The following is a 26,677-nucleotide window of genomic DNA, read 5'->3' on the forward strand; positions in this document are numbered from 1 at the left end:
AAGCATTATAGAAAACATAAATTATGTGGGGGAAACAGAAACTCATACACTGTTGGTAAGAGTGCAAACTAGTGTGGCCCCTTTGGAGATAATTGTGGAGATTCCTCAGAAAACTGGGAATGGATCCACCGTACAATCTAGCTATACCACTCTTGGGTATCTTCCTAAAGGGGCTGAAATGAGAATATTATAATGACACATGAATATCTATGTTTATAGTAGCACAATTCACAGCAGTCAAATTATGGAACCAACCTAGGTATCTATCAACAAATGAATGGATTACAAATTAAGGAATATACACACAATGGAATTCTACTTAACAGTTTTGAAGAATAAAAATAGATCATTTGCAAGAAAATGGATGAACCTGGAAAATATTATGTTAAATGAGATTAGCCACCCACAGAAAGAGAAGGGCCATATGTTTTCTCTCATATACAGAAGCTAGGGAGTAACTGAGATATAAGAGGGACTTTTGGTAATGAAGGAGAAACTCCAGTGGAGTGATGGGAGGTGGTCTAGCGGAGATTGGTGGTGGGCAGGAGGGAGAAATAATGAAGGCAACAATTCACTGAACTTTTGTACATGTGAAATTACCAATAACAATCTCAGTATCATGCATGGGAAAGGGGAAGGAGTGTGTGTGTGTGGGGAAGGCTCACCAAGTGCTGTGTGCATGTATGTCAACTAACACTCTGAGGCTACATTATGATGTGAGACTACGATGCACCAATAAAAGTCTATTTCTAAAAATGAATGTTCTGATGTTAGTAATGTTTATTTTAGCTCTAGAATATAAAGGGCCAGGTTAATAATGTACTCAGAGACCATCTGAGGAGAGACAAAAAGAACTAAGACAGACACGTGCAATAATTTGTAAAATGTTTTACATTTTTGGAAGTTAATTTTTGCTTTATTGCTTTTGTAATCACAGAATATGGAATTTTGTTCAGAAATTATAGAGAATAAAATACTTTTCCTTATTTTATATATTCTTATATAAATGAACTAATATTTGAGGCAAAGGATTCATACTGTTCTCTTTATAGCTGATTTTTAAGTCTTTTTTTTTTTAAAAAAAGAAAGTAACAAAACTCACTTATTAAAATAATTTAAGCAAACCACCAAGACCAAGTTCCCCACAGCACAACCATCTTCTCCAAAACTCCCAAAGAAAATTTCACTGCCAAATGGCATTGTGGCTGCATCTTCAACGTGTAAGTAGGAATGCACAAGCACAAAGTGACACAGGTAATATGATCAATACCTGCTCTCCAACATACATACATACATACATACATACATACATACATAGGTACTGGGGATGGAACCCAGGGTCATTCTACCCGCCCCGAGCTATGCCCATTCCCTATTTTTTTTTTTTTTTTGGTGGTATGGGGGTGGAACCCAGAGGCTTTCTACCTCTGGGCTATACTCCCAGACCTATTTTCTATTTTATTTGGAAACAGGGTCTCACTAAGTTGCTGAGAGCCTCACCAAGTAGCTGAGGCTGGCTTCGAACCTGTGCGATCCTCCTATCTCAGCCTCCCAAGCAAGGGGATTACAAGCGTGTGACACCACGCCCGGCCATTCCCTATTTTTTTTTTCGTCTTTATTTTGAAAAAGGGTCTCACTGAGCTGCAAAGTGTCTCACAAGTAGCTGAGGCTGTCCTCAAACCACTGTCCTCCTGTCTCAGCCACCCAAGTGCTGGGATTAGAAGTATGTGCCACCACACCCAGCTTCTTTCCTTCTAAAAAAAGAGAGGAAGCCGGGCGTGGTAGCGCACGCTTGTAATCCCCCCGCTTGGGAGGTGGAGGCGGGGATCACACAGGTTCGAAGCCAGCCTCAGCTACTTAGTGAGGTTCTCAGCAACTTAGTGAGACCCTGTTTCCAACAAAATATAAAATATGTCTGGGAGTATAGCCCGGAGGTAGAAAGCCCCCTGGGTTCCACCCCCAGTGCCACAAAAAAGGGGTGGGGGAAGTCTATATGGTTTTCTCCTTTATTAATAGCTACATCCATACTATAAATGTAACTTTATGATCTGATTTAGACTTAAAATACAAGTAATAAAAAGAAAGTACCTTTTATTTCAAGTCACAGTTGATTAATATAAATGGCTAAGAGTGGTGTTCACACACTTACACACACAAATTATCCAAAACAAGACAAGCATTTTAAAAAATGTAGCAATAATCTTACCCCAGCATTTGAACATTTAAAAGCACTCTTGACTCCAACCTTAAAAGGATATGGATTTTAAAATTTCTATGAGCCAGGTGTGGTGGCACAAGCTTGTAATCCAGTACTTGGGAGGCAGAGACAGGAGAATAGACTTCTGGTCAGCTTTAGCTAGTGAGGCCGTAAGCAACTTAGTAAGACCCCATTTCAAAAAAAATAAAAATAAAAATAAAGAACTGGGCGTGGTGACTCACACTTGTAATCCTAGTATTTGGGAGGCTAAGACAGGAGGATCACGGTTTGTGGGCAACCTCAGGTATTTAGTGAGGTCCTTTGCAACACAGTGAGACCCTGTTTAAAAAAAAATAATAAAAAAATTTAGGGCTGGCGGTGTAGCTCAGAGAGTATTAGAATGCCCCTGGGTTCCATCCCCAGTACTGCAGAAAAAATTTTAAATTAAAAAAAAAAAAAAAAAAAAAGGGTTGGTGGGGTATAAGCTTGGAGGTAGAATACCCCTAGGTTCAATTCCCAGTTCTGCATACACACACAGAAAACCCCCACTACATGTCTTAAAGACATACAATGATACATAACTGTGAACTTTTGGCAGTACTGCTTAACACAATTATTGCAATAGCCAAGCTTTTTGTCCTTAAAAGTACTATTCCTAAAAATATTCTGAGAAATCAGCAGCAAATCTCCCCAGCAAATTATATGCTGGGCGTGGTGGCTCATGCTTGTAAACCCTGCGCTTGGGAAACGAAGACAGGAGGATCACGCAGGTTCGAAGCCAGCCTCAGCTACTTAGTGAGGTTCTCAGTAACTTAGTGAGACCCTGTTTCCAACAAAATATAAAATATGTCTGGGAGTATAGCCTGGAGGTAGAAGGGGTCCATGCCCACCAAAAAAAAAAAAAAAAAAAAAAAAAAGCAAATTATAAAGCCAGACACTCCAAAATCATAGCCACAGCCAATGGCTGGGTTGCAAAGGTACTTCCTGTGGTGTTTAGGCTTTTAATTAAACCTTCTGCCCAAGCTCTAATATCCCTAGGGCTCCATAGACCAGTATGAAAACCATTAGCCTAGTAAAAACAATTTATATGTGTAACTTCAGATATTTAAAAGAAGTGAGGAAAGGGAGTCAGCTTTTGTAATCCATCTGCCGATTCATGCATGAGAACACATACCTGTTCTTCATTTTCTATCTTGTCACTCACATCCTTCATGCCCTCGCCTTCTCCAATTCCACCTCCCTCATAGTCGTGGAATTCAGTTGCTCCCTCACCTGCTGAATCTTCCATAAATTCTGTGGGCAAACAAAATCCCTTTGGAAAAAATAGAGTTAATAGTTAAACACAAAAACAATTTGTGTGGTGGTGCATGAATGTTAATCCCAGCACAGAAGGACTACAGGTTCAAAGCCAGCCTCAGGAACTTAGCCAGACCCTATTTCAAAATAAAAATAATACAGAACTGAGGTATGGATCATAGGTAGAATGTTCCTAGATCCAATCCCAGTACCAAAAAAAAAAAAAAAAAAAAAAAAAAAAAGCAATTTAAAAGTGTTCCCATAGCTTGGTGTGGTGGTACATGCTTTGTAATCTCAGTACTTGGGAGGCTGAGACAGGAGGATCACAGGTTTGCAGCCAGCCTTAGCAACTTAGACTCTCCACAACTTAGTGAGGCTGTTTCAAAAAAAATAAAATAAAATAGAGCTGGGGTATACTTCAGTGGTAGGATAGCCCTGGGTTCAATCCCCAGTACCACACAAAAATAAAATAAAGTGTTTCCAATTATTAGGCAGTTTCATAGTTTGACATCAGATTTAATGTATAAGATTTGGACTCTGTAGACACCTCTCACATGACAAAATTTTGAATGAAATGTACTAGAAATGAATGAAATATATTTGGGAGCAAATCATTGAGCCAGGACAGAATGAAGCCTAACAATCTCAAAGGGTTAAAAGAACTGTTTTATGTCGGAAAATGGCCTGTAAAGAAAAAACTACTAGACTGTGGGACAGAAATAAGTAGAAAAAGTAGACAAAATAGTAGCCCTCAATCAGAATCTTTAATTTTATGAGAAAATACATGCTATTAATATATCTGCTAGTCTGAGGATGAAAATGTACTACATAAAAATAAGCAGCCAATTAACAAGAAACCAATCAATGCTGAATGTGACTTGGTTAATAGTTTTCTGTGGATTAAATGCTTTAATTACAATTTAAATTTATTATTGAACCACTGTGTCTAGTTTACTTATAGGTTCTCTCAGCACTACTCAGAAAAGATATAAATTGGGCACCTGAAAAAAATTAAAGGAAAGATAAATTCACTTCCAGGGGCAGATTTCTCAGAAATCTGATCAGACAACACATTTTGGTTAACCTATTTAAGTTACCCACTCAGTTACATTATTCGTAAAGAGGATGTTCAGATATGGGCAGACATAGGAAAGGACATAGGACATGTTCTTTTCAGGGTATGTCACTACAGTAGTTCCAGCTGGGAAGCCACTGGGTACCTGACATCTGCCATTATCAAAACCTTTCCCGTGTCCACATTCCCGCCTCAAAGCAGACAGGCTTGACAGGCCAAAGTCATTTTAGAGCTTGTCAGACAGGAGCAACAATATGAGTGGACCCAAATCTTCTCAAAGGACCCTTACCATACACTATTTTGCCATGGTGGAGTTTTGTTTTTGTTTTGTAGTAGGGACTGAACCCAAGGTTCTTTTATCACTGAGCTAAATCCCCAACCTTTTTTATATTGAGACATGATCTTGCTGAGACTGGTCTTGTATTTGTGTTAATCTTGCCTCAGCTGCCTGAGTAGCTGAGACTCTAGGCCTGTGCTATAGCACCTAGCCCATTACTGTCTTCTACATAGTATTTTTTTCAAGAAGTGATAAAATGTAAGACTCAGTGCTAACTATATAAAGGATAGAAACCCGAGGATCAACCACTTGATACACACACACACACACACACACACACATCCTCCAGATAAGGTTGCCTCTTACTTTTTAATTCTTTCCAGTATTTCAAAAACTAAGAACTTCTGAGTACTTATAAGAAGTCCAGACCCATCTTCAGTTGTAAATACTTACTCAAGTGAATCTCATTTGTAGTATACTTAGGTTCGTAGAAAATTTTAGAATACTAAGAAACAAAACTTATATACCCATTTGTATATAATTCTCGCAAAATGCTAACAACTATACATATCACTTCACAGATGAGGACACTGAGGCCTGAAGAGGTTAAATGATGAACTCCGAGCCCAAGAACTGGACACCACCATGACTGGACCTGCTATACCCAGTTCTCTCTGGTAGGTCTCACTGTCTCCTACCCCTGGACTTCATGAGCAGGGTCTCTATAGAGTCTGCGTGCTTTCAGAGTCCTGAGCACATAGATGAATGAACAAGCGACTTCCTTATTGAAGAAAAACCCTCCTCCTAACAGCAAGAACCACTGTATCACTTTTTTTTTGCAGGTCTGAAGATAGAATCCAGGGGCATTTGACCTATGAGGTACACCCCCTGCCCTATTTTTTATTCTTTATTTTGAAACAGGATCTTACTAAGTTGCGGAGGTCCTCACTAAGTAGCTGAGGCTGTCCGTGAACCACGATCCTCCGGTCTAAGCCTCCCAAATGCTGGGATTACATGCACCACCAAGACCAGATCACTGTATCACTCAATCATAATTACATGTAAATGGCTTAAAAACAAACAAAACCCAAATAGCCTTAAGGATTTATCCTAAAGGCCTACCTCAAGAGTTGTCTGAAGACTTCAAACTGGGGACAGGGAAGGATGTGTTAAATAGAAAGAAGCATATTTAGAAAGCTCCTGGAATTGAGGGAAATGATCATTGGAAGTTCTGCAAGTTCCAAAACCTTTGTGGAAAATTCTTAGCAAAAGGGTGCCAGATAGCTCAAGAGCAAATTACTTCCTATTTGTGATGGTCTAAAATAAAAGTCCATGAAACCCAACACTGTGAGGGCTGAAAAATATTGAGCCCTGTTCCTCAATAGTATTCCATACAAACAGTCCTTACCTTCTGGGCGAGCTCCGTAAAGATCTGGGCAAGCACAGAAAGCAGCTTCGCAGTGCTCCGGTGAGTTGCCAAAGACATGGTCAGGAAGAAGAGGACGAGGTCTGAGAAGCTGCAAAGCATGGGCACCAGGCGCACCAGCAAGCAGCAGGACTGGTTGAAGAACTGGGGGCAAGACAAACCAAAAGGCCTACTCATACTGCTATTCCTTTTATTATTTTATTTAATTTTTGTGGTACTGGGGGTGGAACCCAGAGGCTTTCTACTCTGAGCTATATTCCCAGACCTTTTTTATATTTTATTTGGAAACAGAGTCTCACTAAGTTGCTGAAAGCCTCACTAAGTAGCTGAGGCTGGCTTCGAACCTGCGCGATCCTCCTGTCTCAGCCTCCCGAGTGCGGGGATTACAAGCGTGCGCCACCACGCCCGGCTCTGCTATTCCTTTTGAATGATAAAAACAATCTGGAACTAGATAGCAGCTGTATGACTTTATGAATGTGCTAAGTGCCACTAATGACAAACTGCGTGTGTGTTTAGATGCCATGCCCCCATATAGCTCATTGAAATTTCTTCCTTATCTATACAACCTCATAAAAGTACACTTTAAGCTCTGAAGTGTCAATGACTTATGAGTGTTTTTAAGATAAAAATATTTTAAATAAATTCTACTAGGAAATCAAAGTTGGCACTGGAGGCAATGCTACAGAATAACATATCATGTCCTGCAAAATAAACTGCTTCTCTGGACTTATTGCAGAGACTATAATTTCACTCTGCTAGCTTATGGAGGGAATGATGTTCATAGACGATGGCCGGTAAGTCTCACTGACAGCAGGAACATACACTATTAACACCAGATACCTTGGTGTCCCTGATCCTAGATTGTTAATTTTTAGACATATATCTAACAATTCTAACCCTCTGTGAACAGACGTTAAGCTTTTAGTAAAAGGTGTCAATGATGTTTAGATTTAAAAGTAGATTAAATTCTTAGTGATCTTCCACATGAAGTGAGGTGAAACTCTGTCTTTGCTCAGCCCACTCTGAAGAGCAAGAAACTTGTAAACAACAGCTGGTTACCGTGTGCTTAGATGACGTGCCATCCTCACAGTACGATTTTAGCCTCTCCACCAGCTCAGAGACAGCAGAAATTATTTTCTGCACATGTAGAGTGCTCACGTTGGCCCAGATGTCATTCTCTAAAAGTTCTGTTAGATGTCCTGGTTGCAATCTCTCAAACCCTGTTCCTTGCATTAACAAAGAACAATGACATGATGAACAACAGAAATAAATCTTTTCATCTCTATTCATGCAGTCTTCTATTGCCTGATTCCAGACATACCATCTTTTTCTTGTGGCCTTTTTTGGTCAGATCTCTCTTCTGCTTTTTTACCATTTCTTTCTGCTAAGTTCTGGATGGCACAGAGGATTACCCGGATGGCAGTTTCCATTTGCTCCGAAAAATCTTCCACAAAGCCTTCATCCAACATTTGGTTTCCTAATAAGTAACACGAGTACAAAACAATAACAAACACCAATCACTTGCTCTGATAAATCACTACTGCTCCTGGAGATCATGAGAAGAGTCAGCTGAACAAATGGCTACCAGTTAAGAACTTAGTATTGGTGAGCCACTGTGTCAAGCTGTGCTGGATGCAAAAATGAAGAAGACAAATTCCTTTGCCAAAAGCATGCAAAAATATGAAAATAATATTTAAGATGATGGGCATAAATACCAAATTAGTCCACACTTTAGCTCTACGCTTTTTAGCTTAAGGGAAATGTCATAGATGAGTTAGCCTGTGCTGCCTTTCTATACAGGTGCTACACAGCATGCAACATGATGACCATCTAAAGACAAGGCATTCAAGCAAATGAGGTAAAAAAAGTTGTGAGCTATGGACTCTAACCACAACTCCCTGCCTTAGAACCCAACAGGTACATATAAAAGCAAACAAAATCTAGACATTATTTTTACACTGGGCTTTTACTTCCTTCCTGAATAATCGTTACCTCCTTGGCTGCCTGAAGTTAGCAGACGTGTTTTCCAAGTTGTAAAGTCATCTACAGCTTTGCTGATTTCTCCTCTTACATACTGAAGGCTTTCAACTAATGCCATTTGTGGGTCTGTTTGCTCAACCCCCATTCCTGGAACAATGAATAAGGACTCCAGGCCTTGCAAATGAGTTGATACCAGGGACAGGCAACTCAGCCCAGAAGAACAAACTTCAAAATCTTTCCTGTAACAGAAATGCCACAATGTTAAAAAGAAGGGACACACACACATACACACCCTTTCCCTCTAACCACTAAGATGTATGCAGGGCAAAACTCAGGTTTATCTGAAGGTTTACAGCAAGAAATAGTCCACAAAGTATCATGAATAACAAAGGATTGTGCAGAAGCATGATTCTGTTCAGAATTTAAGTTTTATCAATGACTAAACTTCAAATAAGCACACAAAGGAAAAGTAAAGACCTATACTCACCAAGAATGAAAGAGAGTCTCGCAAGACTGCTGCCTAATTTTGTCAACATCAGCTTTCACTGTTTCAATGGTTTTTAGCATCTCTGTTAACCTTGCAACTGACTGCTGCCAAAGCTGGTCTTGTTTCTGCATCCGGCAACCAGAAGGAAGCTGACTTCCAGGTACTGGAGATGGATAACTCAGATCAGGGGGATTTAGGTCTGGAACTACCCCAAGTAGCCGTCCCTTGGTGAGTTCTGGTGGTTCTGGGTGGGAGACAGAAGGCTGATCCTGCACTGGAGCACTGCTGTTGCCTGCAGCTGGCCTTACACTGGGACAGCACTGGAAGAACCAGGAGAGCTGCTGGAGCAGGATCTGCGTCTGCATAGCCAGGTGCTGCAGCCTCTCTGTCCACTGCTGCACACTGTCCTGAGGTGGGAAGGCCACAGAGTAGACCAGGGGCCCTGCCAGTCTGTTGTGAATCTCCTGCACACAGCTGAGAAGATTCCTGTGTAGAAAATCACATGAAAACACAATGGCATCTTTAACCATGTTACCATGCTGTGTTGTGCTTTTTTTTTTTTTTTTTCTTTTTCCCCCCAGTACTAGGGATGGAACCCAGGGGCAATCTACCTCTGAACTATACTCCCAGCCCTATTTTTGTTGTTGTTGTTGTTGGTACTGGGGTCCCTGGAAACCCTTCTACCTCCGGGCTACACTCCCAGAACTATTTTATATTTTTATTTGGAAACAGGGTCTCTTAAGCCAGTGCGGTGGCTTCAAACCTGCACTATCCTCCTGCCTCTGCCTCCCAAGCGCGGGGATTACAAGCGTGTGCCCACCACGCCCGGCCCCCCAGCCCTATTTTTACTCTTTATTTTGAAACAAGGATCAGTTGCAGAGGGTCTTACTAAGTAGCTGAGGCTGGCCGCGAACCAAGATCTTCCTGTCTCAAATCTCCCAAATGCTGGGATTACAAGCGTGTGCCACCACACCCAGCTGTGTTGTGGTTCTTTTTTTTTTTTTTTTTGCAGCACTGGGGATGGAATCCAGGGGCATTCTACTTTCTAGCCACACTCCCAGTCCTATTTTTTATTCTTTAGTTTGAAACAGGGTCTCACTAAGTTGCTGAGGTTGGCCACAAACCTGTGATCCTCCTGTCTCAACCTTCCAAGTACTAGGATTACAAGCGTGATTCACCATGCCCAATTCACCTTTTTTTTTTTTTTTTTTTTTTGGGTGGTACTAGAGTTCCTGGAAACCTATGTACCTACGGGCTACACTCCCAGACCTATTTTTATACTTTTTTATTTGGAAACAGGGTTTCTTAAGCCAGCGTGGCTGGCTGGCTTCGAACCTGTGCGATCCTCCTGTCTCCGCCTCCCAAGCGCGGGGATTACAAGGGTGTGCGGCCACGCCTGGCCACCCTGTTGTTTTTAATAGTAAAACTCTATGTATGGTTCTGAATAAAAATGGGATTTCTCAGGTAATTAAGAAGAAAAAAAGGTTGGGGAGTAACTCAGTGGTAGATTCCTGTATGGCATAATCGAGGCCCTGGGCTTGATTCCCAGCACTAGAGGCTTAGGGAGGATCATGGGCAGAAAGGAAGGAGAAAAGAAAAGGAAGAATACCTGAGAAAAACACACTTTTTAATTGCACATCTTTTTCTTTTTGATACTGGGGATTGAACCCAGGGCATTTTACCCCCACGCTACATTCCCAAACCTTTTTGGTAATAGGGGTTAAACCCAGGGGCTGTTTACCTTTGAGCTACACCTTCAGCCCTTTATATTTTAAAAACAGGGCCTCATGAAATTGCTGAGGGCCTTGCTAAAGTTTTTTTTTTTTTTGTGGTACTGGGGTTCCTGGAAGCCCTTCTGCCTCCGGGCTATACCCCCAGACCTACTTTATACTTTTTTTTTTTTTTTTTTTTTGGAAACAGGGTCTCCTAAGCCAGCGCGATCCTCCTGTCTCCGCCTCCCAAGCGCGGGGATTACAAGCGTGCGCCACCACACCTGGCCTTGCTAAAGTTTTGAGGCTGGCTTCAAACCGGCAATCCTGTTTCAGTCTCCCAAGTACTGGGATTATAGGCATATGCCACCATACCCAGTTTGTCCTTTTTTTGTGTGTGTGGTACTGGATAGAACCCAGGGGCATTCTAACTCCAAGTTACATCCCCAGCCTTTTTTTTTTTTTTTTAAATTCTTTATTTTGAAACAGGGCCTCACTAAGTAGTAGCCGAGGCTGTCCGCGAACAATGATCCTCCTGTCGTCTCTGCCTCCCAAATGCTGGGATCACAAGTGTATGTCACCATGCCCTGTTTCCTCCCCCTAACCCCCCCTTTTTTTTGGTGGTTCTGGGAGATGGAACCTAAGGGCATTCTACCTCTAAGCTACACCCCCAAGCCTTATTTTTTGTTCTTTATTTTTAAAGAGGGTTTCATAAGTTGTAGAGGGCCTCACTAAGTAGCTGAGGCTGGCTAAGAATCGCCATCCTCTTGCCTCAGGCTTCCAAGTACTAGGATACAACCATGTGCCACCACGCCCAGCTTGTCTTTATCTTTTAATTACATGTTTCCATGGATGAATATAAATATACATATATAGCTCAGCAGATTGCCACTAACGGATCCCAAAACCCTCATTAACAGAAGCCAACTCAAACTTGACTTATGTCCAGAGACTACAACATCCCAATGCCATGAATATTACCTTATCTGCCCACAGGGACTCTCATTAAACAGTGTACTCCTTCTAGACCTACGAGTAGTTCAACCATGAAAATGTTCACTGTCCAATTTGGCCCCGAATTCATTCTCCAAGCCTCACTTCTTCCAAGATGCATAGTATCAACTGCTGTGGAACTGTGGAGCCAAAAGCAGCTCCATCTGCCTCTTTAGGCCTTAAATTCATTTGAGAACAGGGCTTATTCCTCTCTCCATGGGCAGCAACTCGGATATGGCTTACATAGTTGTTCCTAATTTATGTCACTGCCCTTCTCATCAGCTCATACCTGAGAATGATCCACTGCTCAGTCAGCGTGGTCAGGGAGCGCCGCTGTCGAATGAGCATCTTCATCAAATGAGCCGAGAACCCTTTACACCTCTCAATATTGCCCATGCCCATCTCCTGGCAGAAAGAAGGAAAAGCATGCTGAAGGTGTTGCTGGCAAACACCGCCCATGGAGGCTCCACTACAAAGCTGCCATTTCCAGGAACACACTGTGGGGTAGAGTCCCTTATTGATACAAGCTACGCTGCATTCTAGAGGCAATACAGGCATCTTTTTTATAGTGATTCTCAGATTCCACTTTTGCAGATCACTGATATTCCATTAATAGCAACTAGGTTTACCATTTAAAAAAAGAGCATTAGTGGAGTTTTCTCAACTCACAAGGGTTACAAAAGATAAGAACATTCTCATTGTGAAGTTTTTCTTTTATAATTTCTTATATATTTGTTCTTGTTGACAACTATATATGAAAAACATATCATAAGATGCTCTATGCAGGTCTTGGTGGTGTGTGCCTGTAATCCCAGTTACTCAGGAGATTGAAGCAGAAGGATCACAAGTTTGAGGCCAGCTTAGGCAATTTAGTGAGACTCTGTCTCAATACAAAAAAGGGCTGAGGATATAGCTCAGTGAAAGAATGCTTACTTAGCATGCACAAGGCCCAGGGTTCAATCTCGAGTCCCAAAAGAAAATAAACCCAAAACAGTTCTATAGGTTAACCCAAAATCATTGATTTATCATATTTTGAGTTTAACGATATTCTGCAAAAGCTCAGTCACTTCCACTAATGGGCTGTTATCACTCGACAAGGTCTGAGAATGCTGCCCTGAGATGAATAGGATTTTCCCTAGGACCTTGCAATTCCCATGTTCTAACATTCTACCTTGGCAGGAGTTGCTAGGGCTGTGTTAAGTCTGGAATGCCGTGCAAGAGAGCGATAAAAATATTTTTGGCACCCATCCCATGAAGACGAGATTTCTGTAAGAAGCCTGAAAAAGAAATTAACATAATTTACTTGATTAAAACCAAAATATCCCACTCCAGATCCCAAAGACTCAGAGATTGGTATTATTTGGCCACAACCCCAAACCTACACTCTGCATAGATTTATTTCTATAAGAATTTATCTAATCACTCCTATTCCTTTACAAAAAGGATGTATTGTACATTTAGTAGTAGTATCATACAAAAATAAATTATGATGATGATATAGTTTACTCAATATAACATTATAACTATCTTGGCAGTAGAGGCTAGAGGTTATAAATTCTGATGCTCACATGAGCTAGACAGATGACATAAGTGATTAATGGCAGCCAAGCCCAAAATGATACAAGGCAGTGACAGCTGACCTCAATGTGGGGAACGCTACAGGGGTTGTTGGGGGACTAAAGTAAACTGGAGAGCACATGTCCTGTCAAAGGAGAACCATGACTCAGCTACGGCAAACTGTTAACCAAAGAGAAACTTGGCAGGCTATCTCAAAAAAACTAAAATCCAATGCTAGTGTAAAATTACTCTTGGCAGGCTATCTCAAAAAACTAAAAGTCCAATGCTAGTGTAAAATTACTCTTTTTCTTCTTCTTCTCCTCCCCCCTTCCCCCAGTACTGGGGATGAAACCCAGGGGCATTCTACCTCTGAGCTACATTCCAGCCCTATTTTTTATTCTTTATTTTGAAACAGGGTCTGAGTTGCAAAGGGCCTAAGTAGCTGAGGCTGTCTGTGAACTGCAATGCTCCTGTCTCAGCCACCCAAATGCTTGGATTAGAAGCGTGCACCTCCACGCCCAGCCTAGAATTGTTCCTTTTTTACAACGTTGTCTTAAATTAAAATTTAAAGCCTTATAAGGGTGATCGAGCAAACAAAATGCATGCAAATCATCATTTATAACATCCTCTGTGTAGATATTAACATAGAAGTAGCTGTTTATCTCAAAGGTTTATGAGCAGTCAAACACAGAGGCACACACCTGTATATTCAGTAGTTCAGAGGCTGAGACAGGAGGATCACAGGTTTAAGGTTAGTACATGGTTAACTTAGCAAGATCCTGTTTCACAATAAAGAATAAAACAGGGCCAGGGATATACCTCAGAGGTAGAACATACTCAGGTTCAACCTCCAGTACTATAAAAAAAAAGTTCATGGGTTCTCATATTCAAGAATATATAAGAGGCAGTGAAAAAAATTTTCCCACAGATTTTGACCTGTGAGCAACCAACTAAGTAGATCTCAGGAAAATGGAAGGATTGCTAGGGGTGTAGCTCAGTGGTAGAGCACATGTCTAGCATGTATGAGGCTCTGGGTTCAACCACAACACCGATGGGGAAAACCCCCAGAAAAACAGGAGTGGTACATATAATGAGGAAAGAGAAAGGAAAAAAAGAAAGAAGAAAACTACACTTATTTCATGAGTCAGGCCTTTTTATATATGGTATCTTTCTTAATCTTTACAACTCTGTGAGAGAGGCATTGCAGTCCTCATTTTGGCAAATGAGGACATACAGGCATAAATGATTTGGTCCATTTGTAATTCAACCAACCAACCAAACAACCAACCAACCAGCCAGCCAGCCAGCCACCCACCCACCCAACCAACTAACCTAGAATCAGCTTCCTGAGTGCTGACTATAGACAATGCGCTCCGAAGATCTAATGGGTGAAGATGAAGCATCTCTTGAGGATTTTTTGAACGGGCCCAGGCAAGACCTTTGCGATATGACAAACCTAGAAAACAGCATTAATTTAAGCAAAGGAACTTGGGGAGAAGATAGGCCTCCTTTATCCCTACCACTAAAAACAAAATCCTACACAGAGCATCACCCAGAATCTTTATCAGAAATGCAGAAGTGGGCCCTGCCTCACACCAAATAAAATAGGATCAGTGGCTGCACAGGTGACTCATATCCTCAGTCAAGTTCAAGGGCTGCAGTTTCTTTTGGAAAGGCAGGGAGTGTACAAAAAATGGCAATGAAAAATTTAAATGCGGATTTTGAGGAAACCTTACTACGAAAGAGAAAATATTTGAGATTCATCAACGGTTTATCACAGGGTTTTTCTGCATGTGATTGGAACGCTTAGAATGACTCAAAAGCTTGTCTCTAAATCACCTGTTACTTTTCTTCCCCCTGAGTCAAGTATATTTCAGTGTTTCAGGTGAGAACCTTACCAGCTTTTGCAAGATGTTTAAAGAGATCCGATAAAGCACGCTGTTTCTGCATGAGAATGTGCTTGGCTTCTGACTGTTGCTTCTCCTTCTCTGCTGAGGGGTCCACCTTTAAGCTCTGCAGCTCATTTACAGAGGAAATCACCTCATCTGTAGAAAAAAACATGAAAATCTCAGGGGTTTATTAAAGTGGTCACGTTACTCAAGACCAAGGACCTTTTGTGACAACGAAAACTAGGGCACTATTTATCTCTATATTTGGCCAACTAACACAGTCCCTATCATTTGGTAAATGTTCAATATGTAGCTGAACTAAACTGGTAAAGATGCAAGAAAACAGAAAAATAGGAACAAGCAACCCAAATCAAAGTGTCACTTTTTTTTAAAAATTAAGAGTTAGGTATGGTGGCTCATACTGGTAATCCCAGTACTTGGACAGCTGAAACAGGAGGATTGCAGGTTCATGGCCAGCCCCAGCAATTTAGTGAGGTTCTCCACAACTTAGTGAGACACTATTTCAAAATAAAAGAATAAAATAGGGCTGGGAGTGTGCCTCAGAATGTCTCTGGGTTCCAGCCCCAGTACAAAAAAGAAGAGCTTACAGTAATTGAGCAATTGAGCAAAAAAGGCACTTACTGAGGACCAACTGTATTAAGTGTATTATACTAGGAATTTTAATTACTTGAGGAAAATTTCTGATAAGTATTTTTACTAACTAATAAACCTAGTAAAAAAAAAGCTTATTTAATCTACACAACTTCAGAAGCACTTACTTACAGCTCCATTTTACAGACTTTAAAGAAAGGCGCAGAGAGGTCTAGTCACTTCCTAAAGGCTTATAATTCAGCTAAAAAGTGGGTGAATCAGGACGTCAGCCCTGGCCTGCATCCCAAACCCAAGTTCTTCAAAAGCCCACAGACTACCTGAATACACATGGGTACCTATAACACAAGGATGCTGCCAACCTGTAACAGGCAGTGTTAAAGACTGAAATGTGTCCCACCTCTACAACATTCCTGTTAAACTCTTAACCTTAAATACCTCAAAATGTAGTAATGTGACTATATTTGGAAAAGGGCCTTTAAAGATGTAATTAAAGTACAATGGAGATGCACCCTAATTTAATGTGAGTAGAGTCCTTAAAAGAATCAATCAGGTGTGGTGGTACATGCCAATAATGCCAGTACTTGAGAGGCTGAAACAGGAGAACTGCAGGCTCAAGGCCAGCCTCAGCTAAAACTTAGTGAGATCTTGTTTCCGAAAAAAATATATATAACTAGGTAGATAGCTTGGAGCTAGAATGCCCCTGGATTCAATTCCCAGTACCACCCCCACCCCAACAAAAGAAGAAGAGCAGATCCGGACATGGTCATGCATGCCCATAATCTCAGTGCTTGGGATACTGAGACAGGATTCAAGGACAGCCTCAGCAATCTAGTTAAAAACCTGTATCAAAGCAAAAAACAAACAAACAAACAAACAAACAAACAACAACCATAAAAAAAAAAGGCTGTGGAATGTAGCTTAGAGGTAGAATGCCCCTGGAAAGCTCAATCCCCAGTACCACAAAGGAAAACACAAAACACCAAAAAGAGGAAAAAGAAGAAATCAAGACACAGAACATACAGATAAAAGAGTGACCATTTGAAGACACAGAAGGAAGGTAAGCCAAGGAGAAGGCTTTAGAAGCAAATAATCTTACTGAAATACTCATCTTGGACTTATTGCGACACAACTAATTTGTTATATAAGCCACCCAATCTGTGGTACTTTATTATATCAGTCCTAGCAGACAGATACAAGTAGCCAGCAGAAGCAACTATGCTGTGCTCCTCACACTGACACTGCAGGTAGCAGAGAAGAAAAGCTCCTCTACATCACTCAGAGTGGACCCCCTTTCCAGAAGAGGCACACAGATCCACAATCTACTCATCCTTGTCCTTGGCTCAGGAGCAGGTCACCTTGAGCAGTGGAAAATAAAGGCTACTGTCCTATTTAAGAACTCCCTAGCCGGGCGTGGTGGCGCACGCTTGTAATCCCAGCATTTGGGAGGCTGAGACCAGAGGATCGCGGTTTGTGGACAGCCTCAGCTACTTAGTGAGGCCCTCTGCAACTCAGTGAGACCCAGTTTCAAAATAAAGAATAAAAAAAAAAAATAGGGCAGGGGGTGTAGCTTGGAGGTCGAATGCCCTCGGTTCCATCCCCAGACCCGCAAAAATAAATAAATAAATTAATTAATTAATTGCCAGAGCCAGCCGGGAAGAGTACGGGTTCTGAAGTGAGGCATGAGGATGGAGATTTTTTTGTGTGTGTGTGGTACTGGGGTTCCTGGAAGCCCTTCTATCTCCGAGCTACACTCCCAGACCTATTTTTACATTTTTATTTGGAAACAGGGTCTCCTAAGCCAGCGCGCACAGCTGGCTTCGAACCTGCGCGATCCTCCTGTCTCTGCCTCCCAAGCGCGGGGATTACAAGCGTGCGCCACCACGCCCGGCATGGAGAATTTTTAATTCTAACATGGGGGAGCCACCAGCCTACTATCTCTACTGGTCGACCCCTGTTCGTGGGTCAATATTTCCTATGGGTCGACGACTATGCCTGGATCAGTATTCTCTATTGCGCCAACACTCCTGGCCAATGCAACTTCTGGGTCAATCTCATCTTTATTGTGCCGACACCAGGTTTGTTTTTCCCGAGGTATTTATACACAGCTACAGGTCAATCAACATTCTTGTGCTACCACCACCAGAATACAATAAAGACCAATACAAAACACACACATTACAGATAGGCCTATCAGTACCCTCGTGTCATCACCACCTGATCCTCTCAGACCTCTTTGAACTTTCCATAACCCCAAACCTTGTTGACTCTGGGCGAAGGACAGTCAGCTGAGACACCAATCTAGGGGAAAGCCTTAATGGCTCCCCACAATAAATACATAAATACATAAATAAATACATAAATAAGAACTCCCTGATATCAGACTGCAGCCTCATTAGAAGGCCAGCCTCACATCAAATGCCCTAGGTGGACACGGATGAGAGAGGTGGTAAAGGCTGCCAAGGGCCCAAACGATCTACTAAGATCTGGATTCCTTTCCCAGCTACTACTAGAGAGCAGATCTTGGCTCTTATCTTCTCTCATTGCTTAGAGCAAGAACAGCCAGGGGAATGAAACTGCTACATTTCTCTGAAGTGAAGAAAGTGAAGAACTGTGGATGAGTCTTTCTTTTTCTTTAAACAAGGGAGCTGGAGATTGCTAGACTTTGGGAAATCTATCTCTATGTACCTTTACATTTGGCCCCGGCCAATGAAAACTGGCACACACAAGGCTAATATAGCAAATGGCCAGGCTGGGCACGGTGGCATATGCCTGCAGCCTCAGGTACTCAGAGGCTGAAGCAGGAGAATCATTTGACCGTAGAGTTTGAGACCGACCTGGGCAACAGAATGAGATGCCATCTTAAAAACTTAGTAAGTCCTAAACCAAGTGTGGTGGTACATATCACTTATCCCAGTTCCTGAAAGGCTGAGATAGGAGGATCGCATGTTTGAAGAAAGTCACTGCAAGTATTAAGACTCTCATCAACCTATTGAGACCCTGTTTCAAAATAAAGCAGGGTTGGAGGTATAAATGAGAAGTAGAATGCCTCTGGGCTCAATCTCCAGTATTACAATAAATAAATAAATAAATAAATGCCCAATATATCACTAGTTTATATTCAAGTGTGACATAATGAAAATGAGGACAGTTTGTGTGTTTCAGTGGGATCCTGTGTTTGGCTCTTCTGTTTTTAGCCTGTTTGCTCATTCAATTAACTATCTTAACACTGTATACGATACCAAAAAAGTACATGGGTATCACATTTCCCAGTGCTCTGGAGCCTCTGGGAAAAACAGAACAAGTCCCACCCTTGCCCGGCTGCTGGCACTCACTGGTGAACTCATCAAGGCACTCCACCAGACGAGGCAGGGGGCTCTCCTTCATGAACGACAGGCATATCTTCCTCATTCGTTTCATGAGCTTTGGCAAGCGACACAGAAGCCCTCCCTCCACGGAGAAAGGAGCAGTTCCTTGTTGCTGTTCTGGAATTATGGCCTATGAGACAGAGGACAGGTTAGTTTCACCACCCAAAGTGACAGTAATAGCTTTAATCTGCACGGGTGCTAAATTTATATGCTACACAAGCACATACACATACATAAGACATACTCCCCAGTTCAGCATATGTAAAGTTATTATAGCTCAGAAGTCTCACGAAACAAATGTAGCACCAAAGTTAAAATAGGTATATACTATGGATATTTAGAAAATTATAAAAGACACACACACACACACACACACACACACACACACACACACACTGCAAGATTCTTTATGCTAGCCACAAGGAGACTGATTTTGACCTACGAATATAGCAAAATGAATAACTATTGTTCTTAAGGTGCTAAAACACAGCGTTTTTTAGATACACAAGCAAGGCAAAATTGGTCCTCCAAATCCTGCTTCTACTACTACTACTACTACTACTACTACCTAATCTCAACTCCTAGTTCTTAATTAAGAATTAAAATATCAGGAATTTGGATATTAGATGAAGAACTTTTTTGCATTTGAGCATAGTTGCTTTTTTTTCTGGAGAATCACTGAAATTCCTCTATTATTATCATTAGCAAATCAAAAATTTTGACCAGAGTGACATGAACTGACAGATACAGTCAAAAGAAAAGAAATTTGGTAGCCATATGACATTTGTACAGCCATATTATGGCTATCTGTTTTTATGCTTTTGTGTGTGTGTGTGGTGATGACGATTGAACTCAGGGTCATTCTACCTGTGAGTTATACTCCCAAACCTATTTTATTGTATATTACTATTACTATTACTATTATTATTATTATTATTATTATTATTATCATCATTATTATTAATTTGGTGGTACTGGGGTTCCTGGAAACCCTCCTACCTTGGGGCTACACTCCCAGACTTATTTTTTTTTATATATTTATTTTTTTTTGGAAACAGGGTCTCTTAAGCCAGCGAGGCTGGCTTCGAACCAGTGCGATCCTCCTGTCTCCACCTCCCAAATGCGGGGATTACAAGCATGCGCCACCACGCCTGGCATCTATTTTATTTTTTACTTTTAATTTGGAAACAGAATCTAAGTTACTGAGAGCCTCACTAAAGTTGGTGAGGCTGGCTGAGAACCTGTGACCCTTCTGTCTCAGCCTCCCAAGTACTGGGAGAGGTGTGCGCCACCATGCCCAGCTCTGTTCTGTTTATCTATCTATCTGTCTATCTACCTATCTATCTATCTATTACTGGGGATGGAACCCAGGGGCATTCTACCTCCAAGCGACACCCCCAGACCTATTTTTTATTCTTTATTTTGAAAGAGTCTCACTGAGTTGCAAAGGGCCTCACTAAGTAGCTGAGGCTGTCCACGAAGCACAATCCTCCTGTCTCAGTCTCCCAAATACTGGGATTACAAGCGTGCGCCACCATGCCAGCTCTCTGTTAGCTGTTTGAACTACTAAAATTTTAAAATAGTTCAATGATCTCCATTACTAATTCTGTGAATACCAGGGTGGGAAGTCCAGTACGAAGCCAAAAGTGATCACTCCCTTGAGGAGAGTTCACCAGTCCTGGAGCTCTCACACCAAGGGTAAGAAGGAGTACAGCCATCACATAACAGAACTGCTCACTGAAGATATACATTGGTTATATTTTTAGGAATTCTGCTACATTCTTAACTATGATGCTAGAAATTAGCTATGATGGGAGTATTTATACTATAGTAATCAACAACCATAAGAACCAGTACATCACTACACACAGTCACACCCTGTTCACAGATCAACACAACAGGTATTTCCCATAAGCAAACATTAAACTTTCAGCACCAGAATCAATATTTTTTCTCTTTATTCTGTAGCAGGTTTAGGCAGACAAACAAATGCTATATCTACATCCAAAAACAAGTTTTAAAGAGATTTCACTGTCTAGTTCTCAGGACATTCCTTACACATAAGAACGGGAAGTAAGCATACATCATCCGACAAGATAAGTACCTGCTTTGCTGCTGGCTGGGCTAGTAGGGCCTCCCTCAGCACCCTGTTCAGACTCTGAATGGGAGAGGTCTCACTTGTGGGTCTGGGTACTAAGTCGGGATCTTCCTCCTTGTCATTCTCTACCAAGGATGACCGGCAGGGTTCACTCAGAACAGCTTCAAATTTCTTCATGAATTTAAACAGGGTCCTGACACCATGTAGTAACAAAGATTAAAGAAGAAAAAATGGATTGCAAATAATAATAAAAATTACAACAGATAACTTAATTACCTGTACTTTGTATATACAACGACCCCCTTAGATATTCAAAATCATTTTGTTTTTTTTAAACAAAAGAACATGACAAGTATTCTATTCCCTCTTTCTAGAAGAAAATACTGAAGCCAGGAACAGTGGGGTTGTTTTGCTCAAGATAAATAGCTAGTTGTAGTCGGGCCCTGGTAACAATGTAGTCTTACTATTACACAAAATTTTAAGTTCTGGTCACCCCTGTTTTGTTTTTGTTACTGGAGATTGAATCCAGGGGCATTCTACCTTCAAGCTATACAGGGTCTCACTAAGTTGTTGAGGATTTTTCTAATTTGCTGAGGCTGGCCTTGAACTTGCAGTCCTCCTGACTCAGCCTCCCAAGTACTATATTTACAGGCATGAACCACCATATCTGGTTTCATTCCCAGTTTTAAAAGATAAATTACCACCAGGCATGGCAGTGCACACTAGTAATCTTAGTACTTGGGAGGCTGTGATGGAAGGAATGCAGGCTTGTGGGCAGCCTCGGCTACTTAGTGAGGCCCTCCACAATTTAGTGAGGACCTGCTTCAAAATAAAGAAAAAAAAAAAATAGAGCTTGGAGGTAAAATGCCCCTGGGTTAAATTTCTAATTACACACACACACACACACACACACACACACACACACACACACACACTAAATTACCTGTGTGTCTTTTCCACAGATTGTTTAATGGACCAGAAGCTTACATCATTCCATTTTGATATCTTAACAAATTCCTGAAAGATAAATGAAGTTCAAGAAATGGCTTTATAAAGCTAGTGTGACTCAGTTTCCTTCTAGATCACATTTTCCAAAGTCCAGAACCCATTCTATTTATCTATGTGTTGGTAAACAAAACGAGTTTAAAAGAGGAACCATATATTTGTCCCAAAGAAATCAAAGAGTGAGATGACAATCAGTAGGTCATTTGACACATACTCCAACTTGGAAACTACCGAGTCATTCATGTCCCTCCTATCAGGGATGGAAATTACCAAAGCGAGGGGAGAGGGATCCTCATTTCCCACAGCACTTCAATGGCACATGGACCCATCTAGCCTGGGCCAGCTCAGAGGTGGACCAAAAGCCTGGGAAAGGAGGGCATATACATACTCCTGTGGCAGTGCTTTGAGAAAATTCTAACAGAGGCCACTCCACTGGACTGCTCACATGCTCCCTCAGGTTAGCAACAAAGCTAAGATCACAAAATGTCAATCATGGCATCCTACTGAACAGCTTCAACACTTGCCTCTACTCCCCTTATCCTCTGCCTCATTGTTAAATGGACAAAAGAAGGGAACCAAAGAGAAATGATTTGCTGATCTTGTTCTCCCACGGGTAATCATGATAGATGTTCATCTTACTTTAAGTTCTTTTTCTAGGGGGGAACGGAGTTCCACTATTTTGGCCTGGACCCGGTCAAAGAATTGCTTGTAATAATGGTATAAATTCCATAGAACACTGCAAAGTGAATCTGGAAGAAATAAAAAGGAAATAAAAACACTTCATGTATGTGCTACTTATGCCCCCCATGAGCTTCATATTTCAGTGATGATCCTTCCTCATTACTCTTTAGAGCAGAGTACACCACATCGTCTGAAAGATTATGTAGGAAACCTGTCTGAGTTTAACAATTCCCAGAGGTGGCAGGCTGACAACACTACTCTCTTTTTCATTTTGGCGTATAACAGTTTTTTGGTTTTTTTGGGGGGGGGCGGGGGGTTGTCCTTTTGTTCTTAAAGATACTGTATGCAGAGAGGTACTGCTAAAAATCATTCCTTCAAACTCTTTATCTAAATTTTATTGTAAAGAACACAGAGCATCAATTTTTAAAAAGCATATAAAAGTGCACATCAATTGCTCATTCAGGTACAGTCAACATTTATTTTGTAGTGAGTTTTTTCCAAAATCAGTTTTATGTGGTTTCTTGATATATATGGCAGTGCTCTCACTAGATCAAAAAACACAATAATGGCCTGGATCAAGCAGTGGTTTCAAGAGAAATACATAGCAGCATACAAAAAGATGTACTACTGCCTCAACACATGAGTCCCCAGGAGGTTCATCTGGCAAATTATTCTGCCAGAGTTCACTAATCAGTGCTCCATTTATAACCAGTGGACGTTTCTTAGAATGCCTTAATATCTAATGTGAATCACATTAAATTTAAATATGACTGAAAGTGTTTTGATTAAAATTTGGTGTGCAATAACACATTTTTTTCATGCAGAGAATTCAAAGCCTAACCCATTTTAACAGTGCAATTTAAAAGAAAGGGGAAAAAAGAAGCAAAACCAAAAATCTTACCTTTCCCTTCAACTTGCGGCATCAGCAAGACATGACAATGAAAAACTAGTAACATCTGAAGTCGCACATGGAATTCTCCCAGAGAGGATCCTTCAATAAATGCTTGTAACGTGCTGACCAGCAACATCAGGGTCATTGGTTTGTCATCTTTGGAGTTAAAAAAGAAAACTGTGTATGTGCCTTCAACTACCACACTATTTTAACATGCATGCAGTCTACCATGGGATACACCAAAGAATGACTTTTATTTAGGTGGAGACCACAATTAAAGTCAAGCTTTGAAGCAAAGGTCACAGCTAAATGGTGACTGACTTAAAAGTAACAGCTGCATTAAAGTATGTGTTATCCAGAGGGACTCCAGATAATGGAGGAGAAACCTCAGCGGAGTCAGGGAGGTGGTATAAGTGGAAGGGGAGGGGAAAAACCAAGGTCCATTAATGGAAATGCTACCATCGACTGTACCTTTGTGAATATACCAATGTCAGTCTTGGTATTCTGTAATGGGAAGGGGGGAAATGGGGAGTTGAGGGGGGGCCACCAAGTACTATGTGCAAGTCTGTCACTGTCAACATCATTTACATTGTGATGTGAGACTATAGTGCACCAATAAAAAAAATAAAGTATGTGTTAAATGCACTCAGTGAACTCTGAAATTGAATTATAAGATGATTTTTTCAAGTATAAAACACTTAATTCAATTCAAGCATGTTAATTATGTTCCAAGAAAGCAACTTTCATTTTGACTTATGGACACAGAGTGACAAAACTTTATCATATAAACTTCTGGTTCTCTAGACTTTGAACAGGTCACTGAAACCTGACTTTCATTATTACTCTCTTAGTAATAGAAGAGCAGCACAGTCATCTTGGCTGAACTCTCAGAAACATGCAGTCAAAACGATATCTCCCATGTAAAAGCAATGAGGGAAGGAGAGATGGGAGCAGTTCAATCTTGTACTGTGCAGCACTCAGTTGAGCCTGAAACCTTTAAGCGAGCAAGCAGTTCCTGCCAGGCCATTACCCTCTTGTTCCTCTGTTTGTTCTTGCATGTGCTTTTCAAGCATCTGATAGATGGAGAACCAGTGCTTGGTGGATTTCTCAGTGTGGCGTTTCATGGTATTATCCAAACTCATGGACCAACAGCTGAAACATGAGAGAAGAGGCCATTTAGACAAACCCATTTGAAAAATGTGAGCTCACAAAAGCAGCTAAAATGTTTACTATTGCCAGGTGTGGTGGTGTACACTTGTAATCCCAGCATTTGGGAGGCTGAGACAGGAGGATTGCAGTTTGTGGACAGCCTCAGCTACATAGGCCCTTTGCAAATCAGTGAGACCCTGCTTCAAAATAAAGAATAAAAAATAGGATTGGGGGTATAGTTTGGACGTAGAATGCCCCTGGGTTTTATCCCTAGTACCACACACACACACACAAAAAGTTTACTATTCTCAGAAATGAGATGGAGAAGCTGACCACTTTGCTGGTTCAAAGTGTATGGACTTTATTAAGGAATAGTGTTAGAATGTATAGCCTGTATTACGGTCATCTTAATGCCGTTTTAAAATCAGTCATTAATACCTGAAAAGCAGATTCTGTAACTACTGCACTATAAACCCTGAAGAAACTACCAACACTGGTCTTGATAACCTAAGTGAAGGAGAGGGATGGAGAGTAACTCACTTTAGCTCCAGTTTGCGCCACCGAATGATCATCTGACTGACCAAATCAAGATGTTTCCGCAGAGACAAAGCTCGACTTGCATTCTCCTCCCAATCCTAAGGAAGCAAAAATAGAATTTACTATGGCCATTATGCAGCCCTTAATCATCTCCATCCTCAATAACATCTTGGACTTTTCTTGAGAGAACATTAAAGGGCTCTTAACTTTTTCCAATAGCAGTGATGAGTTTATATACAGCTTCAAGTGGTCATGTGACAGAATTCTAGAGCCCATGCAAAGAACATAGCATTTACAAACTGGACTCTGAATTCCTTCTGTTAAGCTATCTGACTATGATTATGATCAGTGGCTATCCAATGGGGAAGCAGCAGCCACCTCAGAGGCTGTGTGGGGACTAAGGAAGATGAATTGTGTAGGTACTCAGCCACAGTGAAGGCTCATCTGGACATCCTGGCAAAGTGAGTCCTCGGTGCCTGTGGATAGCATGTCCCACTCCCAAAGAGGTGAGGCAGCTCATCCCACCACAGGGACAATGGATTCACTTGCCATGATCTCACACTACGCCATAAAAACCAAGGAAGTTTTGTTCTCCAAACTATAACCTTCTGTTCCTCTAATAACAAACATGACATAAGAAAAGAAAAAGCTTTTGTCTGATTACTATGAACTAAAACAAGGAAGAGAAGGAATCAACTTACCTGTGCTTTTGCCAGAAGGATCTCTAAGCCATTAAGGAACTTTGAGATAGGACTAGAAAGTGGGAAACTACGAATTCTGTCTATTACAACCAGCAGCTACAAAAACAAAAACAAAGACTTTAGTATCTCAGTAGAAGTATCAGAGAATAAATCACAGAGTACTGAAAAGTCTTGACAGGAAGTTTCACTCTTCTTAAAGCACCTCCGAACTACAGAAAAATAAATAAATACACCTCTCAAAACTGTGGATGAAATTTCCAGGACTATGAATCTTGACTGAGATAAATACTTAATAAGCTGCATTACTTTTGAAATAAGACTAAGTATGATAATTTTATTATTCTCTGTAATAAGAACTATTACAAAATTGGATAAAGACCAGAGCAATGTTTAAGTTGAAACTGCCAATCTTAAAAAAGCAAAGCCCATTTCTAATACATTTAAGAAAACAATTAAGATGGCCTTATTATTATGAGTGTTTATATGAATAAACACAGAAACACAGTAGCATTTTAACTTTTGAACAGCAACTCCTGACAGATTAAAATTAGTGGAATCCCCAGATGTCACTTATACAATAGCAATGCAAAATTGCTAAGTTCATCTAGTGATTAGTGAGTAGCATCTCACTGAACTGGTGTTATTTAAACCTTTGTGTTAATGTACAGATGTGCAAAGGAATGCCCCAGAGACAATAGGAGATTCCTGGAGCAGATCAGATCCTATGGACAGTTCATCCCTTCCTAACCAG

The 26,677-nt window shown here is 41.0% G+C and overlaps 1 protein-coding gene across 3 annotated transcripts in view; it reads right to left on the reverse strand.

The window, feature by feature from the left end:
- Positions 1 to 26,677, reverse strand: part of MDN1 (midasin AAA ATPase 1) — a gene marked incomplete at both ends in the record, with an annotated part of 175,663 nt that overhangs the window by 25,515 nt on the left and 123,471 nt on the right. For all 3 annotated transcript variants that reach the window (XM_080700327.1, XM_080700326.1, XM_080700325.1), the window contains 18 exons: positions 3,372 to 3,509; positions 6,254 to 6,415; positions 7,331 to 7,497; positions 7,593 to 7,748; positions 8,264 to 8,490; positions 8,739 to 9,224; positions 11,730 to 11,845; positions 12,612 to 12,717; positions 14,330 to 14,453; positions 14,896 to 15,042; positions 18,831 to 18,993; positions 20,968 to 21,154; positions 21,905 to 21,978; positions 22,606 to 22,715; positions 23,549 to 23,695; positions 24,570 to 24,691; positions 25,229 to 25,323; positions 25,927 to 26,022. In XM_080700327.1, the coding sequence (XP_080556453.1) occupies positions 3,372 to 3,509; positions 6,254 to 6,415; positions 7,331 to 7,497; positions 7,593 to 7,748; positions 8,264 to 8,490; positions 8,739 to 9,224; positions 11,730 to 11,845; positions 12,612 to 12,717; positions 14,330 to 14,453; positions 14,896 to 15,042; positions 18,831 to 18,993; positions 20,968 to 21,154; positions 21,905 to 21,978; positions 22,606 to 22,715; positions 23,549 to 23,695; positions 24,570 to 24,691; positions 25,229 to 25,323; positions 25,927 to 26,022 (2,823 nt within the window). The remainder of the gene's footprint in view (positions 1 to 3,371; positions 3,510 to 6,253; positions 6,416 to 7,330; positions 7,498 to 7,592; positions 7,749 to 8,263; positions 8,491 to 8,738; positions 9,225 to 11,729; positions 11,846 to 12,611; positions 12,718 to 14,329; positions 14,454 to 14,895; positions 15,043 to 18,830; positions 18,994 to 20,967; positions 21,155 to 21,904; positions 21,979 to 22,605; positions 22,716 to 23,548; positions 23,696 to 24,569; positions 24,692 to 25,228; positions 25,324 to 25,926; positions 26,023 to 26,677) is intronic.

Source organism: Muscardinus avellanarius (assembly GCF_963383645.1).
Source record: "Muscardinus avellanarius genome assembly, chromosome: 8".
Taxonomy (NCBI): domain Eukaryota; kingdom Metazoa; phylum Chordata; class Mammalia; order Rodentia; family Gliridae; genus Muscardinus; species Muscardinus avellanarius.